This window comes from Betta splendens, chromosome 24 (genome assembly GCF_900634795.4).
Source record: "Betta splendens chromosome 24, fBetSpl5.4, whole genome shotgun sequence".
NCBI lineage: Eukaryota > Metazoa > Chordata > Actinopteri > Anabantiformes > Osphronemidae > Betta > Betta splendens.
This window is the reverse complement of record NC_040901.2, coordinates 6,547,990-6,558,523: the sequence shown is the minus strand read 5'-3', so window position 1 is coordinate 6,558,523 and position 10,534 is coordinate 6,547,990. Positions and strand designations below refer to the sequence as shown.

General features: G+C 43.2%; 2 protein-coding genes and 1 long non-coding RNA gene across 3 annotated transcripts; 1 reads left to right on the top strand and 2 right to left on the bottom strand.

The window, feature by feature from the left end:
• Positions 1-249: 249 nt before the first annotated feature.
• On the bottom strand, positions 250-5,260 carry hsp90aa1.2 (heat shock protein 90, alpha (cytosolic), class A member 1, tandem duplicate 2). Its single transcript, XM_029140623.3, has 11 exons — positions 5,102-5,260; positions 3,655-3,804; positions 3,113-3,479; positions 2,878-3,011; positions 2,461-2,775; positions 2,169-2,334; positions 1,843-2,033; positions 1,583-1,730; positions 1,206-1,474; positions 766-1,099; positions 250-667 (listed from the first exon to the last, which is right to left on the bottom strand). The coding sequence occupies exons 2-11, from the start codon at positions 3,802-3,804 to the stop codon at positions 555-557; spliced, it is 2,187 nt and encodes a 728-aa protein (XP_028996456.1). The 5' UTR covers positions 5,102-5,260; the 3' UTR covers positions 250-554.
• Positions 3,801-9,533, top strand: LOC121202001 (uncharacterized). Its single transcript, XR_005897291.2, has 3 exons — positions 3,801-4,098; positions 4,398-4,731; positions 9,412-9,533. It is a non-coding gene; the product is annotated as an uncharacterized LOC121202001 (long non-coding RNA).
• Positions 5,541-9,562, bottom strand: hsp90aa1.1 (heat shock protein 90, alpha (cytosolic), class A member 1, tandem duplicate 1). The gene is made up of 11 exons (XM_029140624.2): positions 9,427-9,562; positions 8,631-8,780; positions 8,182-8,548; positions 7,967-8,100; positions 7,562-7,867; positions 7,304-7,469; positions 7,000-7,190; positions 6,758-6,905; positions 6,370-6,638; positions 5,946-6,279; positions 5,541-5,860 (listed from the first exon to the last, which is right to left on the bottom strand). Exons 2-11 carry the CDS (start codon positions 8,778-8,780, stop codon positions 5,751-5,753), a joined length of 2,175 nt encoding a protein of 724 aa, XP_028996457.1. The 5' UTR covers positions 9,427-9,562; the 3' UTR covers positions 5,541-5,750.
• Positions 9,563-10,534: the final 972 nt, after the last annotated feature.

Sequence of the window (10,534 nt, the reverse complement as noted above, 5' to 3'; positions counted from 1 at the left end):
CACACGCTCCAAGAATTTTCAACCTGGCGTCTCCCTTGTTGTGTTGCTGCCATCTACTGGAAAAATAATGTTACCTCCATAAAAAAAAAAAAAAAAAAAAGATACAAATGAAGATTTGTTGAATTTAGCTTCTCTGGTTTGTGCTTTCCTAAATTACAGTTATTCTGAGGTATACTCTCCCTGCATTCTGTACTGTATGTTTACATTCCTGAGTAGAAAAACATTTTAGAGAACAGCAAACACAACTGGTAACATGGTAAACTTTTATTTTTCGCCAACATTTCATATAACCGTATCAATTCTAATATATTTACAGTTAAACACAAAGAACATTAGGATGTCAAATACAAAACCATAGACATTGGTCGAACTGAACATACAAAATGTGACAACTTAAAAAATAAAGTTCTAATAGTTTTTATATCTGCACTGCTTCCAGTCAATGCAAAGAGATAGTGAAGGTATTGAGGGGTGGCATTCCAAGCTCATATACAACAATAAAGTTGAAAATTTATAGAACACTACTTCTGAACAATAGCAAGAAATATACAAGCTTAGTCTACTTCCTCCATCCTGGATGTGTCATCATCATCTCCTTCAAGAGGAGGCATTTCTTCAGTAGGTGCAGAGGTAACATCCTCTGGTGTCATGTCATCTTCATCAATACCTAAAAGAAAAAGCCAAGGATATGTCAGTGACGATGACCCTAAAGCAACAAATGAGTAATTTGTTAGAAGGTTAAAAGAGTAATAAACGAATAATTACCTAGACCCAGTTTGATCATCCTGTAGATGCGGTTGGAGTGGGTCTGGGGGTCATCCAGGGTAAATCCTGAGGACAGCAGCGCAGTCTCAAACAGGAGGATGACCAGGTCCTTCACGGACTTATCATTCTTATCAGCCTCTGCCTTCTGCCTCAGGGTCTCCACGATGGGGTGGTCAGGGTTGATCTCAAGGTGCTTTTTAGCAGCCATGTAGCCCATGGTGGAGTTATCTCTCAGCGCCTGGGCTTTCATGATCCTCTCCATGTTGGCCGTCCAGCCGTAGGTGCTTGTGACGATGCAGCAAGGAGAAGAGACCAGGCGGTTGGAGACTGTGACCTGTACAGAGTAATTTCAATTGGTAACAAGGTCTGTCTGAAAGTTGTACACAATATTATGGTGACCACGTAATAGGTTAAATTATACGTTTTATGCATGTGCTCACCTTCTCTACTTTCTTCTCCAAGATGTCCTTCATGATCTTGCAGAGGTTCTCAAACTGAGTCTTCTTCTCTTCCTGTTTCTTCTTCTCCTCCTCATCCTCAGGGAGCTCCAGACCCTCTTTGGTCACGGAAACCAGGTTCTTCCCCTCAAACTCCTTGAGCTGCTGGACACAGTACTCGTCAATGGGCTCAATCATGTAAATGACCTCCAGGCCAGCTTTGCGAAGGCGCTCCACAAAAGCAGAGTTGGCGACCTGGTCTTTGGTCTCACCTGAAACACACATATGGAAATGTCACACTGAATTAATATCATAGTACATTTTACCCAACGTTTAATATTCTGATATTTAAATATTTAAAAGCTGACTGGAATGTTTACCAGTGATGTAGTAGATGTGTTTCTGGTTGTCTTTCATGCGTGTAACATAGTCTTTGAGGGAAACCATCTCATCTCCAGAGGCTGAGGTGTAGTATCGCAGCAACTCAGCCAGCTTCTTCCTATTCTGTGAGTCCTCATGGATGCCAAGCTATGGTATGAAAAAAGAACACATGATATTACAATTGAAGCTGAATGTTATCTTTACCCACTGGGGGGTTGAAGTAATTTAGTATTTCCTCCTACTAAATATCCTATCCTACCTTGATGTTCTTTGAGAACTGCTCGTAATACTTTTTGTAGTTGTCCTTGTCCTCAGACAGTTCAGTGAAAAGTTCAAGGCACTTCTTGACCAGGTTCTTGCGGATGACCTTCAGGATCTTGCTCTGCTGCAGCATTTCTCTGGAGATGTTCAGAGGCAGATCCTCAGAGTCCACCACACCCTTAATGAAATCTAGATTTTAAAAAGGAAAACCAAATAATTAATGAAAAAAGTACCAAAATGAACTATTTTGTTATGGGTACAATTTACACCCTGAAAAAACTACTAAAAGTAGTCCATCAAGACATAATCTGGATTAATACTCACTGAGATATTCTGGAATGAGCTCATCACAGTTGTCCATAATGAAGACTCTGCGCACGTAGAGCTTAATGTTGTTCTTCTTCTTCTTGTTCTCAAAGAGGTCGAAGGGAGCACGCCGCGGCACAAAGAGCAGGGCGCGGAACTCCAGCTGACCCTCTACAGAAAAGTGCTGTTGGAAAAAAGGTTTGCATTCTTTAGTCCCATTTAAGTTTGACTGAATAGGACTTTTTAGGAAGAATAGGAATTGCTTATGTTAGAATGCCAACAGACAACTATTGCATATAGACAGACTAACCTTGACTGCCAGGTGGTCCTCCCAGTCGTTGGTGAGACTCTTGTAGAACTCTCCGTACTCTTCATTAGTGATGTCATCGGGGTTGCGGGTCCACAGAGGCTTGGTCTTGTTCAGCTCCTCCTGATCAATGTACTTTTCCTTGATCTTCTTCTTCTTTTTCTTATCTGAAGACTTGTCATGGTCTTGCTCCTCATCTGACCCAACATCTTCGATGTCAGGCTTGTCCTCACTCTTCTCCTCCTCATCCTTGTCTTTTTCCTTCTCCTCCTCCTCTGCCTCATCATCACTCACTTCCTTGTCACGCTCTTTCTCCACCTGAAATATTATACAAATCAGTCACTTGCCATAATAAGTGAAACTTCACCAGTTTATGTAGTGTCAACCGCAACCACTCATTTGGGCAAGTAAAGTACTTACAAAGAGTGTAATGGGATAGCCAATAAACTGCGAGTGCTTTTTCACAATTTCCTTAATTCTTCTCTCCTCAAGGTATTCTGTCTGGTCCTCTTTCAAGTGCAGGACCACCTTAGTGCCACGCCCCATTGGCTCAGCTGTACAAGGAAAGAATGAATCAGAGCAAACTAATTTTTGTAGCCCTAAAGGCATTAATCTAAGTCCTAACTAAGTACAAAACAAATAGTTGCGTACTTACTGTTATCCACTTTAACTGTGAATGAGCCACCAGCAGATGATTCCCAGGCATACTGCTCGTCGTCATTGTGCTTGGTGATCACAGTCACCTTCTCAGCCACCAGGTAGGCAGAGTAGAAGCCAACGCCGAACTGACCGATCATAGAGATGTCAGCGCCGGCCTGCAGAGCCTCCATGAAAGCCTTGGTGCCAGACTTTGCGATGGTGCCCAGGTTGTTGATGAGGTCAGCCTTGGTCATGCCGATACCTGTGTCGATCAGGGTGAGGGTGCGCTCCTGTTTGTTGGGAATTACTTCAATTTTTAGGTCTTTGCCAGTGTCTAGCTTAGTAGGATCAGTGAGGCTCTCATAGCGGATTTTGTCCAGTGCCTGGAAGTGGTGGAGAAAAAAAAAAAAAAAAAAGAACAATATTGAAGTTAAAACATAAACTAAAACAAAATGGCTGGCGTATTGTTAAGATAGACTGTTCATTATTTAAAATTTAGAGTATATACAAATTTGTGACTTCCATGGGATTAATAGATAGCTTTACACAAATACTTACATCTGAGGAGTTGGAGATTAACTCCCTGAGAAAGATTTCTTTGTTGGAATAGAATGTGTTGATGATCAGCGACATCAGCTGAGCAATCTCAGCTTGGAATGCGAAGGTTTCTGCCTCCTCCTCCATTGGTTGGTCATGTGCTTCAGGCATCTAACCAGAGATGATAAAAAAAAAAAAAAAAAAAAAAAAAAAAAAAAAAAATGAAGTGTCATCTTCATATCATCTCAAGCACAAGTTACACAGCTATGTAGCTATTGCAACACTGTTTTTTTTTCACATGTTGAGATGGTTCATTTTAGTTTTCATTATTGCAGGTGCAATATTATTTTGCTTGATCATCACATCCGACACTGATCATCACATTCAGGCTACGTGTACATCCTAAAGGTCACACCATGCGCGCTTAATTACGACGACGTCAATGCCACCAGATAATTAATTCAGGTAATGAAGGGCAAAGAGAGCCTACATCAGAAAAGGCTTCATGTTCACTTGTGCAACACAGTAGTGTAAACAGAACATCCAGTTCTGCACACTGTTCCACATTCTCTATAATCCTTCTCTAGCAAATGATACTAAAACTATGATTCTGACTAGAAGGTAGTCGCTTCATGATGCATGTCTGAAATTATAAACAATGCAAAGCTTGTGCACAAGCTGTAGTTACATTACAGTACTGTTGCATGCTCCCACACATTGGAAATGTTCTCTGCATCACTTGGGACATGTGTTTATCATTACAGCAACGACGCCACCTAGCGGGCACAGAGGCGCAACGCAAGTTTCTAGAAGGTACCAAGAGGCGTTTCGAACTCTCTGGCAGTTTCCATGGGGATCGAAAGCTCCTCCTCTGAGCTGCCCGAGGAGGATCTGTGAATGAACGAACGTCCTGTACCGCTCTGCCCACAGTCACGGCGGCGGCGGACGAGGGGACCTGAGCTCAGCAACGTGCCTCACTACAATCCCACACAGATTCACGAGGACGCATCAACTCAATCAAACCACGTCCTGTCACTGGACAATGAATGAGCCATGTGGCACTGAAGCCGCTGTCTGGCGTCCTCATGGAGGGCAGAGGTGAGATGGACTGGATTTGTCACGGAAACACTGGGCAAAGTTGAACATGTACTAATAAGCGACAACAGTCGAGCTCTAATTACTTATACTGGCATTGACGTCAAATATGGAGAAACGGTCAAATGGACACTAAAGATAAAACAGTAACGTTAAAATCGTTAAAGCACAATTACTGCATGTACTTAGTTCCTTAACATTGACAGTTGTTTCACCTTCATTTTCATCATATAACGTTAATTTTCCCGATTAGCTGAGACGTTTCGACAAATTAAGCTGCCATTAGCTAAAACGCATGTCAGTGGTGCAACGCTCCAGACATCAGTTAGCATCTCTGTAGTGTTATACTTAAACACAGACTCCATTCATTTACCTTGGTCCTCAATGTGAAGTGAAGCCCGCTGAGAAGTACGTGTTCGCCGCCTCTGTATCGCAGTCCACCCGCCTCGTCTCGTTATCTGCCGGAGCTCTGGCGCTGCGCGCTTTTGTAGACGGTCTGACAGTTCGAGAAATCCCGACACGAGCTTCCAGAACCGTCTGGAATCGTCGGCTCCACACTCCACGACGATAGGTCCAGCGCGCTGCCAATCAAGCGTGTCCGCACACTCCTCTCACTCCATTGGCTGGAGGAGGAGGGACTCGAGGAGGGCTTAGACGTCGCCGCGTGAGCCTGGCGTGCTTGGCTAGAAGTTTCGGAGAGATGATCGGAATCATGCAGCGTTCGTTGGCAAAAAAATCCACTAAATCGAATAAAACAAAGAATGAATCAAAGCTGAAACAAAATACATTTTAGGAAAAAAGACTCATAATCATTATATCTGAATACATTTTATTACAAATTCTACTGCATTACATACAAAATGAGTAATATTAGTAGTCTTCCCAGTAACAATATATTACTCTTATGGTTTCATGATAAAAACAGTGTAAATATATTGTTTATTCAATTAATGAATGAAATGACAATTTGAATAGCAACAATTTACAAAAAAATCTAATAAAAAAACAAGTCTGTTAAGTTTTTAGTCAACTTCTTCCATTCTTGATGTGTCGTCGTCTCCTTCCAAAACAGGCATATCCTCCTCAACAGGCTGAATGACTTCTTCAACCGTCGAATCGTCGTCATCGATGCCTGTGATTGACAGTGTGGGCATTAGCAAAACAATCCCTTGCGATATATATATGAGTAGGAGTCTGTGCAAACAACAGACACTCACCTAGACCCAGCTTGATCATCCTGTAGATGCGGTTGGCGTGCGTCTGTGGGTTCTCCAGGGTGAAACCCGAGGACAGCAGCGCGGTCTCGAACAGCAGGATGACCAGGTCCTTCACGGCCTTATCGTTCTTGTCGGCCTCCGCCTTCTCCCTCAAGGTCTCCACGATCGGATGCAGGGGGTTTATCTCCAGGTGCTTTTTGGCGGTCATGTAGCCCATGGTGGAGTTATCTCTCAAGGCCTGGGACTTCATGATCCTCTCCATGTTGGCCGTCCAGCCGTAGGTGCTGGTGACGATGCAGCAAGGAGAAGAGACCAGGCGGTTGGAGACTGTGACCTGTCAATAGTAAAATGTGTCAAACACTGGCTATGCTATTATTGATATTTTAGCATTTGTGCATTAAAATAGATGCCATTTGCCATTTACCTTCTCAATCTTCTTGTCAAGGATGTCCTTCATGATCTTGCAGAGGTTCTCAAACTTATTTTTAAGCTCCTCCTGCTTCTTCTTCTCCTCCTCATCCTCAGGGAGCTCCAGACCCTCTTTGGTCACGGAAACCAGGTTCTTGCCATCGAACTCCTTGAGCTGCTGGACACAGTACTCGTCAATGGGCTCAATCATGTAAATGACCTCCAGGCCAGCTTTGCGAAGGCGCTCCACAAAGGCGGAGTTGGCCACCTGGTCTTTGGTCTCACCTGTAAAAAGAACATATTGAAATCTGTTCAGTCCCCTTTTGGCGAACGGTTGAGAGAAAGGAGAGACAAAGGAGGCTTGTGGAGTAATGATGTTGATAAAAGATGAGAAGAATGTTTACCAGTGATGTAGTAGATGTGATTCTGGTTGTCCTTCATGCGAGAGACATAGTCTTTGAGGGAAACCATCTCATCTCCAGAGGCTGAGGTGTAGTATCGCAGCAGCTCAGCCAGCTTCTTCCTATTCTGTGAGTCCTCATGGATGCCAAGCTATGATAAAAAGGGACATAATATTACAATTGAAGCCAAACCTCATCATTACCTATTGGGGGGTTGAAGTCTTTTATTCAGTATTTCCTCCTACCTTGATGTTCTTTGAGAACTGCTCGTAGAACTTCTTGTAGTTGTCCTTGTCCTCAGACAGTTCAGTGAAAAGTTCGAGGCACTTCTTGACCAGGTTCTTGCGGATGACCTTCAGGATCTTGCTCTGCTGCAGCATTTCTCTAGAGATGTTTAGAGGCAGATCCTCAGAGTCCACCACACCCTTAATGAAATCTGAAAAGGGAAGACAACTACTGATTAGCCATCAGACTACAGGTATTCTGCAGTAAGGCCACAAATACCTTAGACAACTCTACCTAAAGTGAGTAGTGATGTATGTTACTTACTGAGGTACTCTGGAATCAGCTCTTCACAGTTGTCCATGATGAAGACCCTGCGGACGTACAGCTTGATGTTGTTTCTCTTCTTCTTGTTCTCAAAGAGGTCAAACGCAGCTCTTCTTGGTACAAACAGGAGGGCACGGAACTCCAGCTGACCTTCCACTGAGAAATGCTACGAGAAAAAAAACAAAGTGTGAATTTGGCAGCAAATAGTGACGATCCATGACTGTCTGTATACAGTACTGCGTTTCATATTATGCCTACCTTGACTGCCAGGTGGTCCTCCCAGTCGTTGGTGAGACTCTTGTAGAACTCTCCGTACTCCTCGTTGGTGATGTCATCGGGGTTACGGGTCCAGATAGGCTTGGTCTTGTTCAGCTCCTGGGCATCAATGTACTTCTCTTTCACCTTCTTCTTCCTCTTGTTCTTGTTCTCCTTTGAGTCTTCGTCCTCGTCTGAGCCGACATCTTCGATCTTGGGTTTGTCCTTGTTCTCGGCGGCGTCTTTCTCAACCTCCTCTTCCTTTTCGCCCTCTTCAAGGGCCACTTCCTTCTCTCTTGTCTTCTCCACCTTGAGCGAGTGAAAAATAGTGGCGATTTAGGAACCATTGCATTTCATTGTGTGAGTATAAATGAAAGGTGATGTTGCTGTTGTTAATGTTGGACTTACAAAAAGTGTAATTGGGTAGCCAATGAACTGTGAGTGCTTCTTCACAACTTCTTTGATGCGCTTCTCCTCGCAGTACTCTGTCTGATCTTCTTTGAGATGAAGGATGACTTTTGTGCCTCTTCCTATGGGCTCTCCTAAAAGTAGCAATAACATCATCTGATTAATTGATTTTGCAGATGATTGGTTAACGTATCAGTTAGGAAAACGGAACTCACCGGTGTCAGGTTTGACTGTGAACGAGCCTCCGGCTGCAGATTCCCACACGTACTGCTCGTCGTCATTGTGCTTGGTGATCACCGTCACCTTCTCAGCCACCAGGTAGGCGGAGTAGAAGCCAACGCCGAACTGACCGATCATAGAGATGTCAGCGCCGGCCTGAAGAGCCTCCATGAAAGCCTTGGTGCCAGACTTTGCGATGGTGCCCAGGTTGTTGATAAGGTCAGCCTTGGTCATGCCGATACCTGTGTCGACCAGGGTCAGGGTGCGAGCGTGCAGGTCAGGCGTGATTTCAATCTTCAGATCCTTGCAGGACTCAAGCCGGCTAGGATCAGTCAGGCTTTCATATCTGATTTTGTCCAGGGCCTGTGTGATAAAATTGTGATATTGGCATTAACACTTGTTACAAAACAGGGAATAAGTGATAGTGGAGGGGTGTGTTTCTTACATCTGAGGAGTTGGAGATGAGCTCTCTGAGGAAGATCTCTTTATTTGAATAGAACGTGTTGATGATAAGGGACATGAGCTGAGCAATCTCAGCTTGAAACGCAAAGGTCTCCACCTCCTCCTCCATAACATGTCCAGCGTTCTCAGGCATCTAGAGAAACGGATGTATGATGTGTTTAATAAAGACCTACTTCAAATTCCTAATAATGCTATTAATTCATAAGTATAAAATTAGATGCATGAGTGTTTATTCTTGTTCTTTAATGTGGAATATTTGTCCTCCCCCGTTGCTAAAGGGAACCTCGTGGCTGCAGCTGATGGTGGAGGAGCATCTGTTCAATCTGTCAATCAAACTCGGCCATGTGGCCATTCTGAAACAGGGCGGAGTCCCGATGCTCCTTCCTGACCCCCACAGTTCCCCCCATGTGCCATTCAACAGATTTGTTAAAGTGCAGTCCAAATTATACCATTGACTGAAAAAAAACAGCACACAAATCTGCTCCTTATTAATACTAAGCAGTTGAAGTTGCAGTAGCAATTCTTCAATTCCTCAGTTACATGTTAACAATTCAAGATTGTACAAACATTACAATTAATCTTCAAAGGCACCAATAACTCTCCTGTTTTCATATTTATCTAAGATATGCTCACATGCCGTCGCCCTCAAGGACACTAATGATAAAAAGGCAGCTCTGATTTAACCCATTTGAGCCTCCCTCTCTCTACCATTTAGGCAATTCTGTACACTACTAATTCATTGCTACTGCTGTGTTTGAATTCAGGTGCTCTGTACTTACCTTGGATATATTGAGGACGGTCGTTAAAGGTTTATCTGAGCTCGTCGTCTTCTCCTGAAGAGCTTCAACTGTGAGCTTCGCTGCAGCTCCTGTGGGCAGTAAGTCTCTCTGGGTGTGTTTGTCTCTATGCAGGCCCCAAAGACACGCGTTCCTCTTTTTATACTTCAGGGCTGGTTTCTCGAAGCGCCCATTCGGAAGCTTCTGGAAGATACGTGCACCACAGTAACGGGGGAGGTGGACACCAGAGCCCTAAAGCCTGTGTGCCCTTTTAGGGCTGCAGAGTCACAAGGAGTGCCTGTCACTCACAGCGAGGGCCTGTCTGATAGCCTGCGTGGCCGCTCCGTACCACGCTGCAGCATCACAGCTGTGCTTCGCCCGCGCTATCAGCTGCTATCACACATGTTGTCGGGCTACTTATAGAGCTTTTTCTTTTTTAGGCGTATAAGGTTGGAGTAAAACAAACATCTCACACATGTAAAAGTGTCTGCTTCAACATTTTTAAATAATCAAGAACAATGAACTGGTGCAGCAGTTTAATAAAACCTTATTTGTGGTCAACTTTCCTGTACTTTTAAGTATTACTGCTTTTACTTTATGTAATGCTGTTAAACTAATTTTAAACCTCACAGACTGACAATATTTCACAAACCACAGAATATGAATGAAAGGTTGAATAATACTATAGGCCCCACTTAACAGTTTGTTAGCATAAACATAATTGTATAGAGCATTATATTGAAACTGAATCTGCATTCATTTACTAAAGACTAAAATAGACGGTATCATAATAAATGCATAACAATAATATCTTGTGAAAACATAGAGACACAAACACTTTCCAGTTTCATGAAATGCAGGGTGGATAGTTACTAAGATATTGAATACTGAAAACTGAATTGACAGAGTCAGAGGCTTAGTTGAATGAAGTGAAATGTGGAGATTTGGATGGATGTAATAAAATTAATATAGTAAGAACACAGCGAACACAAATGTGTGTAAAAAAGAAGCCTAGAAAGATCTGGTTTGACGTGATCAACCATGACCATCTCTGTCCAAAAGGGGGCAGTGTTTCACATTTACTTCAGATATGTTACGCAATCTAAACGTT